The sequence below is a fragment of the Ilyonectria robusta genome (genome assembly GCF_021365365.1).
Source record: "Ilyonectria robusta strain PMI_751 chromosome Unknown BGZ61scaffold_15, whole genome shotgun sequence".
Lineage (NCBI taxonomy): Eukaryota > Fungi > Ascomycota > Sordariomycetes > Hypocreales > Nectriaceae > Ilyonectria > Ilyonectria robusta.
The window spans coordinates 598,226-617,728 of record NW_025764449.1 but is presented as its reverse complement, the minus strand read 5'-3'; the positions used below and the strand labels follow the sequence as shown (position 1 = coordinate 617,728).

The 19,503-nt window shown below is 48.1% G+C and overlaps 8 protein-coding genes across 8 annotated transcripts; 4 read left to right on the top strand and 4 right to left on the bottom strand.

The window, feature by feature from the left end:
* Positions 1-767: 767 nt before the first annotated feature.
* Positions 768-1,438, bottom strand: BGZ61DRAFT_455538 (uncharacterized protein). Its single transcript, XM_046246393.1, has one exon. The coding sequence runs from the start codon at positions 1,346-1,348 to the stop codon at positions 779-781; it is 570 nt and encodes a 189-aa protein (XP_046101951.1). The 5' UTR covers positions 1,349-1,438; the 3' UTR covers positions 768-778.
* Positions 1,439-3,683: 2,245 nt separating this feature from the next.
* BGZ61DRAFT_495730 (uncharacterized protein) lies at positions 3,684-6,615 on the top strand (the record flags this gene model as incomplete). The annotated part of the gene is made up of 7 exons (XM_046250931.1): positions 3,684-3,824; positions 4,445-4,548; positions 4,694-5,077; positions 5,127-5,280; positions 5,319-5,621; positions 5,757-5,970; positions 6,584-6,615. 7 exons carry the CDS (start codon positions 3,684-3,686, stop codon positions 6,613-6,615), a joined length of 1,332 nt encoding a protein of 443 aa, XP_046101950.1.
* Positions 6,616-7,389: 774 nt separating this feature from the next.
* On the top strand, positions 7,390-8,629 carry BGZ61DRAFT_356799 (NmrA-like family protein; the record flags this gene model as incomplete). The annotated part of the gene is made up of 5 exons (XM_046240816.1): positions 7,390-7,569; positions 7,651-7,791; positions 7,845-7,896; positions 7,960-8,486; positions 8,543-8,629. 5 exons carry the CDS (start codon positions 7,390-7,392, stop codon positions 8,627-8,629), a joined length of 987 nt encoding a protein of 328 aa, XP_046101949.1.
* A 342-nt stretch (positions 8,630-8,971) lies between these two features.
* Positions 8,972-11,389, top strand: BGZ61DRAFT_519650 (uncharacterized protein). Its single transcript, XM_046252412.1, has 5 exons — positions 8,972-9,204; positions 9,263-9,966; positions 10,011-10,143; positions 10,218-10,382; positions 10,429-11,389. Exons 1-5 carry the CDS (start codon positions 9,053-9,055, stop codon positions 11,168-11,170), a joined length of 1,896 nt encoding a protein of 631 aa, XP_046101948.1. The 5' UTR covers positions 8,972-9,052; the 3' UTR covers positions 11,171-11,389.
* Positions 11,281-12,259, bottom strand: BGZ61DRAFT_394397 (carbon-nitrogen hydrolase; the record flags this gene model as incomplete). Its single annotated transcript, XM_046242897.1, has 1 exon — positions 11,281-12,259. A coding segment is annotated over exon 1 (951 nt), but the record flags the coding sequence as incomplete, so codon positions are not given.
* A 681-nt stretch (positions 12,260-12,940) lies between these two features.
* On the top strand, positions 12,941-14,030 carry BGZ61DRAFT_357381 (aliphatic nitrilase-like protein; the record flags this gene model as incomplete). The annotated part of the gene is made up of 3 exons (XM_046240876.1): positions 12,941-13,137; positions 13,197-13,532; positions 13,586-14,030. The coding sequence occupies 3 exons, from the start codon at positions 12,941-12,943 to the stop codon at positions 14,028-14,030; spliced, it is 978 nt and encodes a 325-aa protein (XP_046101946.1).
* Positions 14,031-14,381: 351 nt separating this feature from the next.
* BGZ61DRAFT_519647 (uncharacterized protein) lies at positions 14,382-15,707 on the bottom strand. The gene has a single exon (XM_046252411.1). It carries the CDS (start codon positions 15,641-15,643, stop codon positions 14,561-14,563), a length of 1,083 nt encoding a protein of 360 aa, XP_046101945.1. The 5' UTR covers positions 15,644-15,707; the 3' UTR covers positions 14,382-14,560.
* Positions 15,708-16,816: 1,109 nt separating this feature from the next.
* On the bottom strand, positions 16,817-19,248 carry BGZ61DRAFT_424239 (heterokaryon incompatibility protein-domain-containing protein). Its single transcript, XM_046243597.1, has 2 exons — positions 18,698-19,248; positions 16,817-18,642 (listed from the first exon to the last, which is right to left on the bottom strand). Exons 1-2 carry the CDS (start codon positions 19,155-19,157, stop codon positions 17,036-17,038), a joined length of 2,067 nt encoding a protein of 688 aa, XP_046101944.1. The 5' UTR covers positions 19,158-19,248; the 3' UTR covers positions 16,817-17,035.
* Positions 19,249-19,503: the final 255 nt, after the last annotated feature.

The following is a 19,503-nucleotide window of genomic DNA, read 5'->3' as shown; positions in this document are numbered from 1 at the left end:
GACCAGCACCAGCAAAGGTGGCCGGCGATTTCATGGCGTCGAGGGTGAAGTTTTGGGAGCTTTCCACGACAAAAGCCTTTCAAGCAGGACCATCAGGCGCAAGCACTCCATTCTTAACGTTGGCTTGCTTGAGTTGAAGGTTGTCTGGCGAGATGTAATTGAACGACCACTCTGAAGAGTCGAATCACAAGAGTTCAGTTCAAGTGGCAGTGTAATCGCAGTCCCTTCTGAGAGTACTTTAGTCCCCTCGCAAATAGTTTCAAGACTCTTTGCGGACTCTTCATTGAAAATGACAAACCCTTGCTTGGCAATGCCACTGGGGAAGATATATTACATCCGACTGAGATACCCCCATAGTCTCTGGTAATCCATGAGACCCTGCTGACATTTTTGCCGTCCTGGGCCTGAGAAGAAATCTCTAAAGGGAGTATAGCCTAGCCACGTAGCGTCAAAGTAGCTTCCGGAATATAGCTGACTGTGAATAACATATTGACTAGTACCACCAACAAAGCCCCAGGTAGCTGAATCAAGCAGTTTAGGGACGTGCAATCGATGTCCTGACACCCTCACAGTATCGAACTTGTCAGAGATAATCCACTTCCGGAAGTTTGGGCCGGACCCATTCATTGGCAGTAACAAATCGAGTTATGAAAGCCGACTTTGACACCATAAAACATCGACAAAATTATACTCTGTTGCATATCACTTTTTATTTTCATTCATTATTTATTCATTCCTGAACACTTTATTGTCTCACTATTATATACACTTTATTCATTCATAATATCTCAAGTATCGAATTACCCCGAGCAATACTTTGAGTAACATGCGTCTCCAGAAATCGTATCGCCCTTCCACTTCCATCTCGGAAGGGCGGCCAGAGATTCTTCATTGTCGGTGATATTAATTCTGAAAATTGCCGCAGTTCACGCGTTGTGATACAGAAGCGATCATCGCACCATGTAATATGCTTAGTGTCTTGATCGCTGAAGTGACCATAGCTCTCTGGGTCGAGTGCTCTGACCCATGTCGACATCTTTTTTTCATCATCGTATGGTAGTTGCATAATACAACATGAAGAAATTTGTTTGGCATCCTCAGCGCTCGAGTCACACGTAATGCGAGTAAAGCACGTCGCGCAATACCAGGCCCATTTTCCATCCATGTTTTTGTGGTCGCGTGTTCGATGATAGGATAAACTCCCTGGTGTAGTTTGTAAGTGAGGACAAAATAGTGCCGGAAATGATCGATGCATTGCATGTAGCCGTGCAAAACAGCGATCCTCGAAAGTGCTCGATCTTGAGGCGTCATCAAGTGCTGTATTCCATTGTATGGCGATATAATCCATACCACATACCCTACCGACGGTGACACTGATAGGCGGGCATCCGGATTCGGGGCAGCAGATCTTGAAGCCTTCGCCCTTTTTTATCCAAGCCTCAACGTCGGCTAGCGTGAACGCTAGATGAGGGCTGGCGGTGTAATAGCCTTGGCGACCAATGCAAATCCGCCTCGCCGACTCAGTCCTACGCGAGGTGGAGGAGAATAGTATGCTGGGGTGTTGAGTTTGGCATCCTGCGCAATACAACGGGTCTAGAAGATCGGCGATACGATCCCCAAAACCAGGAGATGCCTGAGACTTCTGACACGGTTCGCAATACTTGGCAAAGCGACGATCAGTTGGTGATTGTTCAGGCGAAGAGGCAGGATCCAAGCTGAGGGTCGAGGCGCAAGTGTATGTAGCATCATCTGCATGAAGCTCTGATGAAGGCGGCGCCATAGATATAGCTCCGTTAACCCACAGCTCGAAGTTACTGCACAGGGAATATGGAGGCTCATAACCTGAGGTGCTTCCAAGCGGGTAATTGGCGGTCCATGGATCGATTCGTGCAAGAAGTCGGCCGCCATCGTCGTCGCTTTCAGGGTCGATAATGGAACTGCTGCGGTACCAGGGAACTCGCCTTCACAGTGATGCTCGATATAGGCCTGCCATTTCGTAAGTGTATGTAGGAGGAGTTGGGGGTTTTCGTCTTAAGAGTGGTTGAAAAGACAAAGAGAAGGACTTTGGGGTTTGTGGAGTTATGGCCGTCAGGTGTAGAACTAGGTTAGGTAATCAAAACTGTAATGATGACCCTATTGAGCCTAGAACGTCTGATGTTAGAGTTTTACAACGGCGGGGTGAGTTGAGTTTGCCTCCTGTTGCGTTTTCAGGCTGTGACTCAGAAGAAAGAGCCTATATAGACTTCGGTTAAACCGAGATTCAAGTTAAATAAACGATATGTCAAGTCTTAGTAATAGGAAATCCAACTTGTGTCTCCACTAAAAGAAAAGGACAATTGACTGATGACTTGAGTTCGGCTACTTCCAGACGCAAAGCCACACTTTACAACCTTGCTGTGCCAGCGGCATTTACCCTGGGCTTTGCCGCTACCTTACGAGGATTGGAAATCAAGGCGTCTACTGGGCCCATATCTCGGTACTGATTCGAGATGAGATGGTCCTATTGGAGAGAACGTGGAGAAAGCCCGGCGGCTAGCAGGAGTGCATACAGCCACCACTTCAGCTCGGCCTTGGCTGCAAGTCTATTGGTCGCCTGGTCTTCGCCAAGTCGGACTGAAGGCAGCAGCACGTTGATTACCCATTCACATATAATTGGCCTCCGCCCCAGAAATTTCATTTGCAGAAACTTCGTTCTCAAAACTTTTCTCACACGACTGTTACCTCGTTGGAACTTTTCCCCCCACAGCCCTGCATCGAACAACCGTTCAACAGGCATAAGCCCGATTGGTCCCTGTGTCAAATCTTTGGCTCTAAGGATATGGTTAGTGATACTCATTATTACTTAGTTTACTAGCTAAATCCGGGTTTATGAAGGCAGAAACGCCCCGGTATACGCTCGATGTCGTGTATCCGCCACCAGGGGAAACAGGGTCGAAGCCGCGGATTGAGTAAGTAATGAAAGCCGAACGGATGACTGGACGGTTCTGACACTCAATGCACCCATCCTCTACTTTCGAGAGATTCACTTGGCATGTTGCTCCCCTATCAACAGCCTTGCGAATATCCCGGAAGTCGAGACGGGGCGCAGCTGACAACAGCATTATCTTCGTTCATGGGCTTGGCGGTGACAACCTCAAGACATGGTCTGACAAAGAATCTGGAAAGCAATGGATTTCCGACCCAGAATTCCTGCAAACCTGGGAGAGTGATGTCAGGGTTCTAACACTTGGCTACAATACGACGAACGTAATGTTGAACGTTAACCCTGTGCGAATCGCCATTCATTCTAAAGACTTGCTCGAGAAGCTCCTGATCAAGTGTCTAGGCGCAGAGGAAAGTGGCCACTTACCTATATTTTAAGTGCGCTAATTATAACGTGTGTGGGCTGAAGTAGGGTCGGCCGATTATTTTCGTGACTGACAGTCTTGGAGGCCTGGTGGTTAAAAAGGTAATTGTTGGAGGATAATAACTCCATTTTGATTGAGCTAATCACGATGAACGCCTCATAGGCTGTTCTTTTGTCCCAGGATAGCACACGATTTCAAGACATTAAGAACTCCATAACCGGAATTGTCTTCTTGGGGACGCCGCACAACGGCTCTGACCACGCCGCCGTTCTCAGCACTGTGCACAACGTTGTCGGCTTCTTCACACGCGAAGGCCCCAACGTCATCACCGAAGAAATGCGAACATATTCAACGACAGTTCTTGAGATCAACGAGAGCTTTATGGGAGCACCGTCGAGCAAACTGTCTCTTGTCAGCTTCTTCGAGACCAAGCCCATGATGATTCCATCCCTTCGAAAAGGGGTTAAGCGGGAGCTGGTAAGTTAATGACAAAAGTGTGATTCAGACAGCTAAGTTTTCTCTAACAATCATTATAGATTGTTATCGAGGGATCGGCGAAGCTCTTCGGCGATAAGGCTTTGAATCTGGCCATGTCGTGCAATCATGTGGAATTGTCCAAGTTTGCTAGCCCATCCGATAGTCGGTTCCAGGATCTATGGGATCAAATCAACGTTCTAGTCATGAAAGGATTGAAGGAAACCGTAATGGTTTCAGGCATGGACAATGTCCAGTTCGAGGACAGAGTGGATCTTCTTAGTTCCCCCAAGCAGGATCCTACCCCACAGGGTCAGTGATGGCCCAAACATATTCATAGTCTATGGCTAATATAATTGTTTGGTGAAGGGTTCGGTCTATTCAGATTTCTCCCCTTGTTGGGCCCCAGCCAAGTATCTTATGCCACCATTGCTAAGATTCTGATGCTTCTGACCGTCGCTATTGGCCTGTGGTATGCAATAGTGAAGTGGCGAGACATTTCCTTACATGAGAGTCCCAGCTTACCAGCGAGCAATAAAGGCCATTTTATGGTCCCGTTCCACCGAAACGCAGGCTTCGTTGGACGCGAGTTGATCCTTCAGGACCTTCTTGAGGGGGTCCAGCCTAGAAAGACGGATCGACAGTGCCAAAGAACCGCCATAGTGGGATTGGGAGGAGTCGGAAAGACCCAAGTTGCTCTCGAAGTCGCATTTCGTATTCAAGAGCTGTATCGAAACTGCTCGATTTTCTGAGTTCCAGCTATGGATGGCACGAGTTTCGAAAGTGCTTTTCAAGAAATTGCTCGGAAACTGAAAAATTGCAATGGACTATAACGACACGGACGTCAAATCCCTTGTAAAAGCCGTTCTCAGCCGAGGGGGACCTGGAGACTGGCTCTTGATAGTTGATGATGCTGATGATCAAGAATTGTTCTTCGGCAAACCTGGCGAGACGAACGAATCACCTCCGGCCTCATCCCTGGACCAATACCTTCCCTTCAGTCCTATCGGATCCATTCTATTTACCACAAGGAATCATGAAGCTGCAGTGGACCTACTTGGTTCGACTGACCATAGGGTCACTATTGAAGAAATGAGCAAAACCGAAGGCATTACGCTCCTGGAAATGGGATTGACAGAGAAACAAACCGGCGACCCGGTAATGACTACTAAACTACTTAAGAAGCTTCAAAATCTCCCCCTGGCAATCAGAAAAGCCTCGGCGTTCATGATCAAGAAGCAAATAACGGTGGCAGAGTACTTGGAACTTTGCCGACGCAGCGATGAAAATATGATTGATAAGCAGGCACTTTGAGGACTCGCATCGTTACAAGTCCATTGCAAACCCGATTGCAACAACGTGGTTGATCTCGTTTCGGCAAATTGAAGAGCGAGATCTGTTAGCTGCCAAATATCTCAAGTACATGAGCTTCCTGTCAAAGAAGGCTATTCCAAAATCTGTCTTGCCGCATTCCACCGACCTAAAGGCGCGGTCGAGGCGATTGGTACGCTCAAGGCCTATGCTTTCATTACGGCACGAGAAGAGCCGGATATTTACGATATTCATCGGTTGGTTCGACGGGCGACACGCAATTGGATTGAACACGAAGGTAGTAAGGTGTTTTACGTCACATCTATGATTCAACATCTGGCCAAGGTGTATCCACCTCCAAGAGCAGAGAACCAGGACTTGTGGGTAAAGTATCTGCCACACGCCGAGACCGCCCTCAAATTCCAGGAATACTGTTCTGATGGGGTCGCGAAAGAGAAGCTGCGATTAAATTTTGCCAAAAGTTGTAATGTTACCAAGCTTTTGACTGCGTTGGAGTTCGTTGACAATGGGTCGGCGCTTCTTGCAAACAGTCTGGCGGACTTGAAAGTTATGTTTCCTGAGATTTTTCGAGTTAAAGTTGATCACTTGTATTATCTACTACAGGTGATTGGTGGCCTAGAAAGGTGCAAAGGGGAGGTCTCAATGCACCATCGATCGTTCACTGAAGCGATAGAGACCGAAGATTTTATGGAGAGCTTAATAACATTTCTTCAGCGGCTGGGAACATTGGAAGTGGCAGAGCTACATCAGTGCACATCGTTCGGACTGAAAGAGGAGGGTTATAGAAATGAACTTTGCGAGCCTTTTGAAACTCTGTGTTCTTACTGGCCTTTTTTGTCAGTAATGAGTGTGTAAAGAGGCATGAGATATTTGTTGTCAATTCTTCAAGTGCGAGAGATAGTGGGTAATTGAACTAGTTCTCTCTTTGTCAATTTTGAACAAATACTAATGTCAAAGTCGATGTGTAGAAGTCAATGCAATATACAAATATCCCAAAAATGTTGCACAAAATGAACGGTACTTTATCCCCTAGCATGCCCTCTTTGAATTAAAAAAAAGTATTACTATTCGCACAACCCCAGATCTCTAATTGCATAACCTTCGTCAGGTATCCTATTCAGCTGCTGCAGCTAATATAGCAACGATCTGACTTAATAGTAGTATAGAATAGACTCTTAATTAATTATAAATTAATATAAAGTAGTTCTATAGGTTGTTATAGAAACTATAAAGCCGCTTTATAAATTAAATAATAAGATACTACAATATAATACTACTAAAAAAAGCAATTAGTTTAGTAGTAATAGTAATACTGCTATTAAGTTGCAGTAATATATAACGGTCTAAATAATTACTAGACTAGAGTTTATATTATCTTGCAATCTTATTTACTTATTAGTTTGTAAAGTTATAGTAATATAATTTTTTAGGTTTTACTATTGGAGATTTAGGGTTATACTAATAATAGTACTCTAAAAAGATATCCCAAATTAAAACCGTAGAGTGGGAGATAGGTCAATAAGAAGCTGAGATGGGGAGCAGGTACTTCTTAAAAGCGATTCTCAGACTGTAAGAGCTATACATCGGCTTTTAATGTGACTGTATCTCAGGGAAGAGACGACTCTATATATGAGTTAACTATATGTCATGTGTAGGTTTGTTAGTATTTTTACATACTTAATGTTCCATGTAACGGAAAGAATGAAGCTTTCTTTATGGCGTTTTAGTGAATACTATTTTTTGCTTGAATTACATACCAAATGGCAGCATTATTAATGGGAGCGAGTACCTGCCAACCACAATGCTCAAGGGGGGACGGTTGGATTCGTTCCGGGACGCGAACTCGAATTACTTGAGTACGAAATTCCCCACGCCAAGCCGAAGCTGGTCTAGGTTGGGGATACCAGTATGAGATAGACCCAAGACGTCTTGAGCATGAAGTTGTGAGCAGTGAATTTAAGGATGGATTGCTGCAGGCTGTTAGATTATACCGTCAGGCCAAAAATGTAGTGCACCACTACAAATCATGATATTTTATGCATCTAAGTCCATACCGCAATCCGACCTGGGGTGACTCTTTAGTAAGCGTTACGTGAGTCGTGGGCTGATGCCTAGAGTCTTTATGCAGCCCAACGTAGGCTCCGAACATTCAGCGTAAAACAAAATCTAAGTTGACTTCCAGTTACAACCCATCCAGCCGCGGTAACCTTATTTCGGTGGTTTACAGCGATTCATCATGCAAGACAAGCCGATCTTTGTTGTGTTTGGGGCAACGGGTGCTCAGGGAGGCTCGGTAGTCAGCGCGTTCTTGGACTGTGACCGGCTTTGCTCTCAGTACCGCATCCGGGCCGTGTGTAGGGATACGAGTAAGCCTGCAGCTGAACTGCTCAAAGTGAAAGGGGTGGAAGTAGTATCGGTGGGTGTTTTCTCGAACAGCGACGACTGTCAAGTATCTTGAGACATACGCTATCAACTGCTAATACGCTGCTTGAACTAGGCAAACCTATCATTCGAACCCGAAATAAGAGTTGCCCTGTCGGGAGCGCAGGTAATCTTCCTGGTCACTGATTACAATGGAAATGCGTGTGATCCCCGCCTCGAGTTTCAGCAAGGGAAGGTGGTTGCCGACGTTGCAAAGGTACTGCCAATCCACCTCCATACACAGTCACAAGAGCTGAAGTGAGTGACTAGGATATTGGAGTTCACCATCTAATTTTCAGTTCCTTGTTTTCAGTTTCAGAGTGTACGTGCAAGCCATTCCAGCTCAATCTCATGCATCTCAGACATACCACTGATTCTCAATTAGACACTTCTGACAGCATCCGAGGCGCCAACGAGTTTGACTCGAAAGCCAAGATAGAGGAGCACATTCGCAACCTCGATATCCCCGCTACATTCGTCTTCGCAGGGTTCTATATGAGTCTCTTTGAGCCAGGCCAATACCTCACCCGCTCCCGCGAGGTGGAAGGGAACTTGAAGCTGGAGCTGCCAGTTTCCGCGGAGAATTCTCAATTTCCTCTTATTGACACACCAAGAGATTTTGGCAAATTTGTCATCTCTGCGATGCTCAAAAGAGACTCTTTACTAGGGGCAAATGTCTACGCTGCCGAGGACTATTACACCCTCAATCAGATAGCGGATATTGTGAATGGCTTAGAGCCCTCGGCTGGACAGAGGTGCTACGTGAAAGAGCTCTCTGATGAAGAATTTCTTGGCTCGAAGCCGCATTCGGGAACTGACGCTCAGGAAAGAGAGATGGAACGATTAAGTATGTATCAGTTCCTGCGACAATTTGGGTACTATGGGGGCGCGTCTTTGGACTCGAGCCATAAGGTAAGCATACTCCAAATGCAGAAGTTGTCTGGTATTGACAATGGTGTTTTTTCAAGATCCTCGATCAACCTCTCAGGACGTTTGAAGAGTTTGTCAGATCAACCCCGGGTTTCGACAGTGATTTGCGGGTCGAGATTGCATAGTGTACCAACATAGGCTAGGCATAGGCTAAAAATCACCCCTCATCCCTAAACAAGACCTTGCTGAATCAATGTGATTCTAGCTCTGATCGCCCGAAAGTCTTGTTGCACCGATAATATAACGGGAAGCTTCCTGCTACTTGGTGCTGCGGGGCACTGTCAAATGGCATAAACCACTCAAAACTAACGGCAGCGATGAGATTCTGGATGTACCCTGTACTTACGGAATGTATTTTCTACAGTGTGTCATGAGTGTCTATCTCTGGCTAGCGTGTAGCTCGCCACTGAGATAAGAAAGTGGACCAGCCCCTCGAAGTAGCGTCCGATATCTCTCACTGATTGTCTCGTGATTTGGTCTCCGACCTCTGACTTGTCACCGGGATAATTGCCCAGTTCTATTATCCCCTTTGATGCCCTTATACGGCCATGTCCAGCGACTCATCCCGGAAGCGAAGCTTGATTGCATGCGAGCAATGCCGCAAGGGTAAAAGGAAGTGTGATTGGGCCAGACCCGTTTGTTCCGAATGCAAGGCGCATGGCCGAGAATGCATCTTCCGGACAGAACGGACAAGACCAAGGTCAGCGATACAGTCGATCTGCTTTTCAACACTGTATAGTTTCTCATTATTTGCGTAGGCAAAAGGTTTGGGACAAGGAATATGTAAAGTCCCTTGAAGAACAAGTTGCAGCCTTAACTTCCGTCGTCCAAGAATTACGCTCCAGCAGCTCGGGCACATTGCCATCGACATCAATGGCTGAAGAGGGCCCAGTTGAGAACACAATGGCCAAATCTGTGCCGTCCAAACCCCTCGGCCCAGAAGCAACAGAGGACCTGGCCGCGACGATGTGGAAAATGGCCCTCGACTCCGGTGGCAGCCCCTCCATTATTGGCCCTGGCGGCTTTTTCTCCTTCTTTGCGAACTCACCAGACTTCAACACGGAGGAGGCGGATTCAAGGAACCAACTTGACTCTCAGCTACGAGATTTCTGGAAGCATGCACATGATCAACAACTTCAACATGAACTTGCCGCCAACTTTTTGGACTACGTGAACCCGTGCTATCAATTTATCGAACGAGGTGCCTTCGAACGATCATTTCAATACACCAACGCCAGCATTGATCTGCAGATCTTCTACAGTGCCGCATTCGCTCTTGGAGCTTGCTATTCTGCCAGGAACGACGCTCGCGAGATTGGAGCTGCGTTTGGCCTCCATGTCGAGCAGCTTATTTTTAAATGCTACCGGACGCGGCCAGATCACAATCTCGCACGAAGTCTGACCATGCTGGCTTTGAGAGAGTTGTCAATAGGGAACAACAACGTTGGGTGGATGCATCTGAGTATGTAATACTTTGGAATTTATTAAACACGGCTGATAAGTTAGGTCTTGCCGCTGGGCTTATTGTACAGCTCGGAATCCCAGCCATTGGATCGAATGCGGTTGTCGTGGTCGGCTCGGCTGATCGAACAGTGCAAGCTGGGATTGAGACTTTTTGGTCTTTCTATTTTGTTGATCGGTGCGATTCCCTAGCCTTTGGTCCGGACCTCAATGGACTGTGATCGCTCTCCCACTGACACGGCGATAATGCAGTTTGGCGGTCGCAATTCTAGGCAGGAGCTCGATTGATCCCACTCATCGAGTCCACATCCCAGCCTTTGAAAAGGCTTTTTCCTCTGATAGTCTGACAGAAGAGCAGAGGATCTTCGATAAAATCAGCCAGCTATGGAAGATCCATGACCACTACATGGACGAAATGTGAATAGCATCATCATACATAAGCGATGTAGCTAACATTAACCAGGATTTCCGTCAAATTCCGAGACCTCCCTGGACAAGACAAAGACTGGGTCCTGATGGAAGCACGCAGAGCACTCCTCGAATTCTACAACGCCAACTGTCAGCAGTTGAAATATGCGAACACTACCGCCGTCTCACCTGGCATTCTGATCTTTCAAATGTCATACCACGTATCCATCGTCGCCATTCACCGGCCTCTCCTTTCCAACGCATCAGAATCATCTTCAGGTCTAGCGCTCCAAACCATGATATCGTCGGCGACTTGCATCTCGCGTGTTATCCGCCTCTACCGGAAAACGTTTGACTTTGCCAAGGCCCCTCCATTCGTCGTCTACCATATACTCCGCGCAGCACTCGCACATCTCCTCGCGGCATCTGCTGCAGAAAAGCCAGTCTGCAAGAAACCTTCACCAGACCTTACGGTTTGTCTAGACGCTCTCGAGGATATGGCAAAAAGTTGGCCAACGCGTGTATTGCAGGTTGTTAGCCTCATCCGCGAACTAGCCTGTCGATGGAAAGTTACTTGGGTGCTACCAATGCATCTCAGTAATCTACCGTTGCATTTGTCCAATATCGAGGGAGAATCTGCTCAAATTGACGAACAATCATGGGTATCTCATCACATGGAAATCCCTCAACCCACAGAGCGCCCTTCCTGGAACCTGGATGGATGGGATGGCGGGACCGGGGGATTTCTGAGCGAGCTGGAATTCTCTGGCATGGCTCAATTCAACGAGGACATGTAAAAGGACAAGTTTGCTTCTAATTATTGTACATCTGCTTTCGGCCCCAATGAAAAGAAATGCAGACAGTAACATAAAGTCAACGATCAATGTTCCGGGCTTTCCAAATGCTTGCGCTCTCTAACATCTGCACCAAGCCAGAGCATATCAGGCCGACTGTAGTGGCCAACCGCATCAACAAACATCCTCACGGCGAGAATCTTTGTCATATCAAGATCTGCATATACCAAGCCCTCTTCAGTCTCAGGCAGCTCCTCAGTCAGTCGCCTCCCATCTGGCCCAAAGATTGCGGAACTGCCCCCGCCTGGCTTGTTGAAAATGGGGGCCGCTGTTGTGTCCATCTCCTTTATTCCCTTTTCTGATATCACAGCCGTACTATGAATCACGAATACGCCGCCTTCGACCGCATACTGCTGTGACTGTCCGATGCACCCTTCGCGACTCATGCCCCATAGTCCGGGGCCTCCGGGGATGTGTGCATCAAGCGATGGCCATGCGCTGACGTGTATCTCCTCTTGCTGAAGGTATGTATGATACTTGAGGAGTGGCTGTATATGCTCCCAACAAGCTAGAGCACCGACTTTGCCCACACCTGGAAGATCAACAACATTGAGTAAGCTGCTGCCAGACGCATCCCCGAAGACCGTCCGTTCCATATGTGTAGGCTTCAACTTCCTCCGCTTCATGAGAATACTCCCATCTTCACCAGAGATAGTGCATTGTGAGATGTAAAGCGAATTGCCGTCATTCTCGGAGAAGCCCAATACCACGGATATGCAGTGCTCTGCCGCTGCGGCGCAAATGGTCTCCATTTCGGGCGAGTCGATACGCAGCGAATTTTGTATGTAGCGAACCCCTAAAGTCGCGTCGACGGGACGAGCCCAAATCCAACAAGGATACCCTGGGATCCAACATTCAGGGAACGCGATGAGCTTGGCACCGTTTGAGGCTGCAGTGGAAATGAGTTCGCACGTCTTCTTGACGGTCGCGGAGAGGTCAAGCCACGCCGGCTCAGCCTGGACGGCGGCCACTCGGACCGTGCAAGTCTCGGCGTTTGATTTCATTAGATAAGAAGTCTAGGGTTTGGTAATATAAATACAATGGTATCAAGATTGTCTCCAGACTCTCAATACGTGGGTGGGAGGAGGTAGATATACCGTGTAATCATAAAGGTTTAGCTTGAATGGTGGATCGTTATCGTCGATAAGGTCTAGACGGAGATTGGTCGAGTTTAGATAAACTGAGGTTTAGTCTGCTCTGGTATCAGATGCGGATATCTCAGATCCGCAAATCGCCCCATATCAGAGTGCCTGTCCACGTTCTGCTTTCCCAATTGATACATAGCACGATGATAAAGTGATAACAATTTTACTGGAATATCGAAGATAAGAACTTGGTAATTACTGATTCCATTTGAAATCATTTATTCGTGTACTCTCATACCTAGTAATTGTGTCATCGGTACCTGCGTCTACCCGTGAGTGAACCATTAATGTATAGTGCCTAAACTAGAGCATGACTCGGTTATCCTATCATCTGCGGATATTTTGCACCCGCTGATTTACCTGATAATACTATTTTTTGCAGTTGGACAAGGCTAGCTCTTCACTATGTCTCGTCTTTATAAACCAAGCAAGAGAACAGACTTGATGTTACATTCTCTCTCACCCTCATTCCAATTTCACAGCGGCAATTGGAGAGACTGCCTTCAAAATGTTCAAATCTGCTCTGGTCTTACTGGCATCATGCCTTCAATTGTCTCAAGGGCTAGCGATGCGGAGCACCTCAGCCACGTCACTCACTGCTGCCCTCATCCGAGCATCTCCAGCCCTTTGGACCCAGCCAATCACCAGCAGAGTTTACAATGGAGTTGACATCAACGAAACAACCAACCTGGGCGTCAAGTACATTGACCGTGCTGCTCGCGAGGGTGCCAATCTAGTCGCATTCCCGGAGCTGTGGTTTCCGGGGTAAGTCGTTCTAGATCTCCATTGGTCAATAGCGCAGAACTAATCTCGTATCATTTTAGCTACCCTCGAGGCAATGATGCTGCCTGGATTGAGAAATGGGTCGATAACTATATCGAGAATTCTATCAGGCAGGGGGATCGGAACTGGAAGAAGTTGGTTGCTGCTGCGAAACGGAACTCCGTCTATGTCGCTTTAGGCTTCTCTGAGCGCGTTGATGCGGATGATGCTATATACATGGCTCAAGCCCTGATCGATCCCCGCGGTAAGGTCCTTATTCATCGACACAAGCTCCGACCTTCGGGCGGAGAGCGCAGCATATGGAGCGATGGAAAGGTGGATGGATTGAAGGTAGTCAATACTCCATACGGAAGAATGGGATTGCTCGAGTGTTGGGAGTATGGCAGCCACTTTATTTCCCTCCCTATGACTGATACTAACTACTCTACAGGCATTTCCACCCCGCCATGACATTCCCTATGCAGGCGCAAGCTGAGGCTATTCACATTGCTTCTTGGCCATATACCCCCGATCCAAAGGACATCAGCGCTCAGTATTGGGAGTCGGCGGAAGTCAACATGGCTGCCGCTTCCCTGTACGCTGTCAATAGCGGCGCATACACGCTTGTTGCTACTGTTGGCCGAGCTGCAGCATTCGGACCAGATGGCCTCGAGTTCACCTCAATTCCCGCATATGTCCCGAGCGAAACTAGCCCGTTTTTGATGCTGTCTATCAACACAACGGGGTTCTCTTCCCGCCCTGCGTATAACATCGACGGCGAGCAGTCTTGGGGTATACTCAAGGAAATCGAGCAGGGATGGCCCGAGGGCGTGCCGAAGAAGAATGGAACCTTCCGAAACCACATAACTAACCCTATCTCCAAGCTCACAAACTAGTTTGAGGAAGGACTGGCTGTTGAGGGCTGATGGCACGACCAGTGGCACATGGACCCCTGAAACACCACTTCAACCTCTTGTCCGTGTTCTTAGTGTCACATAAGGATTGGATTTCCAATGTGATGCGCAAGGGGCGCGGTCTTCTCCAGAGGAAATATCATACTGAAAATCTTCAGTTGACATTTCGTTCCAAGCATTAATTTATTGTTCACACACACGCACATTGCTACTCGAACATATAACTACATATTCAATCTTGATACTAATTATCCTTTGTGTGAGTCAATTATTCAGAAGAGTAGTTTCGAGTATTTTTCATTTCATGCAAACTCGATTAAGTCAAAATTATTCATAAATTTAAGCCCTTGTCTGAGAATTCCAATGTTCGATACATTGGTTTCCCGTGAGGTTTGGCGAAGAAACTTGTACTTGTGCGCGAATGGCAATATTCTGATATGCGAATACCAACACCCTTGATCTAATATTGGACAGCCATCCCATACCAATACTGAATATCGTCAAAAGGCTACCTAGGCGTGAATATCCGCCGGCTTAACGATGACCCAGTTCTTATTCGCTGTGACTGGAACGCCCTCCTTCTTTTGGTCAATCGCAAACTCATGCATCATGTTCTTGATGTCGGTCAGGTATGCGTCCTTGCGATTGATCCACAAGTGAATTCCTCCCCGCGCAACGTCGACTCCATGGAAAAGCATGGGACCATCACTCAAGGGAGTGTCTCCACCAACAAGAATGGGCTTCTTCCACTCGTCGATGTAAGTGAGAATGGCAGCCCATTTGCCAGCCTTCCATGGAGCCGGAGCCCATAGGTAAGGAGTCATGACCGAATCCAAGTTGGTTTTCTCGTCGTATGTGCCGGCCTCGATTTGCTTCCTGGCTGTGGTGATGCCACCGGTTGAATTCTTCAGGACAAGGGAGACGCCGATGACGTTCTCAGGCTTGACATTGTAGCCATACTTGGGGTCGGAGGCGACCATTCGAACAACCTCTTCCGATGAAGCGCTGACGACGTACACCTCAATTCCGTTGGCCATGAGCCTGTTGTAGAGCTCGACTTGGCCTTCAAAGATCTTGGGAGGGTTGACTTCCTCTGTCACAACCACGTCACCGTCGTAGTACGTCGTCGGAATGGTTCCCTTCAAGGCAAGGAGCTCGTCCACATAAACCTTCAGGTCGCTCAGAGTAATGCCACTGAAGATTTGCGCGGCCCAAGGGTAGCACAATGCGAGATCGATATCACACAGGCGGTTGTAGTAGCTGTAAAGGCTCTCTGTGTGACTGGCCGTGTCCTTGAAGGGGATCAATTTGAGGGATTGATCCATCGTGTCCCGCGTCAGCACACCCTTGTTCTCGAGGAACGGGAGCAAGGACTCCTCCACATCGTACTGGTAGCTGGTGTTGTCCATGTCGAACACCGCATATCGGCCCTTGTGCGCGTTACGGGCGATCATCGTGTTGAGTGACTTGGCGGCTGATTTAGGCCAGTGCTTGAGCTCAGGGCCAGCAAGCTTGCTCTTGGGGAGAGCTTGGACGGGCTGGTAGGCTGCGAGCAGGCAAAACGCCGCCGCAAAGGTGTTGATGCTCGCTTTCATTTTGCCACGCGTTTGAGTTGTCGTTCAATCTGCGGAAAGTGTTCAACCAAGAGAGAAGGCTAGTCACCCACGACGAGTGATCCCAAAATCGTGGATCATGGGGGAGAAAGGCTGGGCTATAAAGACCAGCGTCGGCAAGTGGAGTCTGTATATGCGTGGTAATAGGCCATATCATAGACGTGAGAAGAAATTAAGCGTCAAAGCTTTTCATGGAACCCTTGCTTCAGCAGGATTACACTAAACTCCAGCCGTTCGTAACGTGCGGAACGCGGGAGCTCCTTAATTGGGATAAGGCCTTGGCGGCCGCTATCTCTTGATGAACGCAGTGGATCCACACGACTAAGCTACGTGCTAAGTTATCTATTGCTAGGCTTGATTAGGCAATCTCTCACGCGACCATCATCCCATAGTCAAGGTTGGGTGCTATTTGTAAGGCTCAAGATGGAGGGAGTAGTTCAGACAAGAGGAATCTTGACAGGATACGGGCGACTTTATCTTAGTCTCGCATGTCGTGGAGCATGGGAATCTATCTTGAAACGTCTTTTCGAGTCTATTCAACTGGGCGAAAGTAATGAAATGGCAGGGCCACACTGCGGGGGAAATGCCGCAGCGTTAGAGGGCAATGCTTCCCAAGGTTCACAATCCAGTTTCAGATAGGTGGAAGACGATTACCTTGCTCGATATTGGTGAAGAACCCTTCTCTGTCCCTTGATTTACCCCACTTCGCCCCATAAAAGCAATCCTCAACGTCGTATAGATGTAACCTTGTCAAGGGGAACGCCGCTGTTCTTTGCCTGTTTGGGACACAGAGTTCGGCCTATGACGTACAAGTTCAGTTGTTTTGAGATAAGATACTCGGGCTCTCCATGTGTGCGTCATTGCATATGCAGATACAATCAATAGCGCTGAATTGACAGCGTGGGGTAATGCAGAGTCGGTGACGGGCACTCCGTATTGTAGTACGCATATCCAAGAGCGCGGTCCGACAAGCGCGCGGTCTGGCTAGAGCGCGGTCTGATAGGGAGGGCTGCCGGACAGGGGAAAAGATAGCCGCCCCTTGCTCACGATATAATGGAGAATACCTACTCCGTAGATATGTTGCCCGACCAAGGGTCGAGACTCGTGTAGCGGTGAGCACTGGCGCAGTTTGGATTTTGCCTGAGGACCAGGGTAGGCAAACTTGTTTCTTATCGAGGTCGCAAATCCTCCCCGGTTGAGTTATTACCCTACCATAGTCCGTAGCGCTGAAGTTATCGTGAGCATTTCTGGGGCTCTCCCAGCATGCGCGGCATTCCCAGGATTCGAAATCTTTCCTGGTATACCCGTGCGTTGGGGTATTGTTGGAGAGTAGATGCCATATTTCTCGGTGCGATGGTTGATAAGTTGATCCCATTAAGCCAAGACAATTACTTCTTTTCCAGAGTACATATCTTGGTATAGCAAACCCCCGACTGTCTTCTCAATGCCCCCCGCACAAGACTCTTCATCGCTCATCGGATCAGAGCCAAACCCAAGGAGAATGTCAACAACACCTAGTCGCTGGTAAACCGGATGGCCCCCGTGGCTTTCTCCAGTTGCCTTTAGGATCAGTCCGCACGCGTCATGTGGTTTGGCTGCTGGAGTACGCTTCCACTCGTCTCTGTCATCTCCATCTAGATATGCCTGTACCAGGACAATTCGCACGCCCGCAAGTTCGAATAAATCAGCGGGCGAGCTGGAGAGCTGGTCGAGATAGAAGTCGATCTCGATGTCCTTTGGTGTTTGCGTCGCCAGCACTCGAACCGAAAAGACCCAACCCTCCAAGACAATCATCTTCACTTTCGCTGTCGGGTCTCGGACAATCTCAATCAGCCTGACATCGTTGACAGAAGCAGTGCCATCTTGCCAGATCAATGGTTGGTTCATGCCACACCATGACCACGACGGAAAGATGTCTGATTTGACTGTTGGCCAAGAAGGCTTTCCTCGTACTGGCACTCTCCTCCATGTGAGACCGTGCCATAGATCCGACTCCCAGATTCCGTCCACGTACTTTTCGTGGCTACCGAGTAACTGGTTGATCTTGGATGCGACGCCAGACAATGCAACGAGCTTGTCACTCTGCTGGGTTAGACTCCGCTGTGAGTACTCGCTGACAAGCTGATACCACTTGTCTCGGATCATCTCAACACTATTCCAGTCCTTGGATGTTGATGCGTGAGCAGGGGACAAGGGAACGAAGTAACTTCCAAGAGACTCCAGCATGATGGGAGACTGAGAAGCATGTCTTCCATATCCAGCACGACACCGAAATATTACTTCATCCTGGCCGATAAAGACCAGCCTCGAAGACAAAAGTCGCTCTTGAAATGTCCAGCCACGACTTGCCCATGGGGACGAGGTTGCAGATCCGTTCTCATTCACCCCTGTAAACGAAGGGAAGTTGAACTGGAGGTGGCTCGGTGAACCCTTCCAGTCGATGACGTCTGAGACCCATTCTGGTCGATCCCTCAAAAACCCTTGCTCTCCTCCGCTGCAATCGATCGGAACAATGGTGAACAGTGCCATTTCGTAATACTGCATCATTCGCTGGCTCTCATATATCCACTCGCCCGAATCCTGTACGATGCAGAGCGCATCTATCCATATGTGCGAGGCATCGAGCCGGCGGGCGAGAGCGATGCTGTCCTGAAGTGTTTGGGGGAGTGTGATTATAGGGAACCCTTTGAGTCTGTCTGGGAGGTTTGCCATGACAGTTCGGGCATCGAAGACGGTTCTTGAGGGGCCCCAGCAGTAGCTCAAAATGACATATTGCAGATTCTTGCCGTCTGTCTCCTCCAGCCAAACAATTTTACTATCTGAAATGTTCAGGAGTCTCAGAGGAGCAGCGATTTTCCCCATGTATACACACTCCGAGTGCTGCGTGTCATGGTTTCGGGTGCAAGTATTGAGATACGTTTTTATCCTCCGGATCGACTGATCAGATAACGGATTGGGATCTGGAAATCCCGTGTAGAGGCCTAGATAGCTTTGATTAGATTAGAAGTTTGAGGAGCTGTGCATACAAGAGCGAACCATCTGTTCTATGCTTGGCCTGAATACTAATCGTCCGTGATGTCGCCCCAATGCGCAACTCTCCATCGATGTGGTACGGCAGCCAATCTTCTCGTCCGTTTGCATACTGAACGGTACCTAGATCAGGATGGAATTCGGTAAGTTTGAGTTGCAAGCTATCGGTGTTCTCGGCTAAATTTGGAGTCGATCGCACGTCAGCTAGTATGACCTTTTTGAGGAAGAGACACATGCGACAGCCAGCGGCGATGGATCTGCCGAGCTCAGGTAATTCGGGCAACACATCGTCCAGCGTGAAACTGAGAGGTATGATGCCGTATTCATCAAGATCCATGTCGTCGCGCCCCAGGTATTTTTGTGGTGGTGGTGCATCGATTATTGCACTGTTATCAAAAGAGAGCAGCAGACAGCGCTGGCAAAGCTTCTCGGCAGCCACAGCTCCTTTAGCCGTTGTTTCAGGCATATTGCAGCGGAATATATGCAGCCAAGAGAATGTCGAATCGATGAGTAATGATACAATGACTCAGAAAGGTTGGCTTTTCGAACGGGCCTTCATTCTGACACCGAAGGGAGCGGGGTTGAGCTATTTTACCTACTCAGAGTTCTGCCTCTGTGCTACTCTGACTAATCAGCGTCCTTTATTATGGAAACTCGAGCTCCAACTATACAAGATGATTTCTTAATTACATATTGCCAGCAATGTCATCTGGTTAGTATACGTGGTCACAAGTGGATCCGAACTGCGAGTACCATAAATGGGTAATTGATGAACTAATGGAATAAAGCTCGTACCTGGCTATGGTTAATCA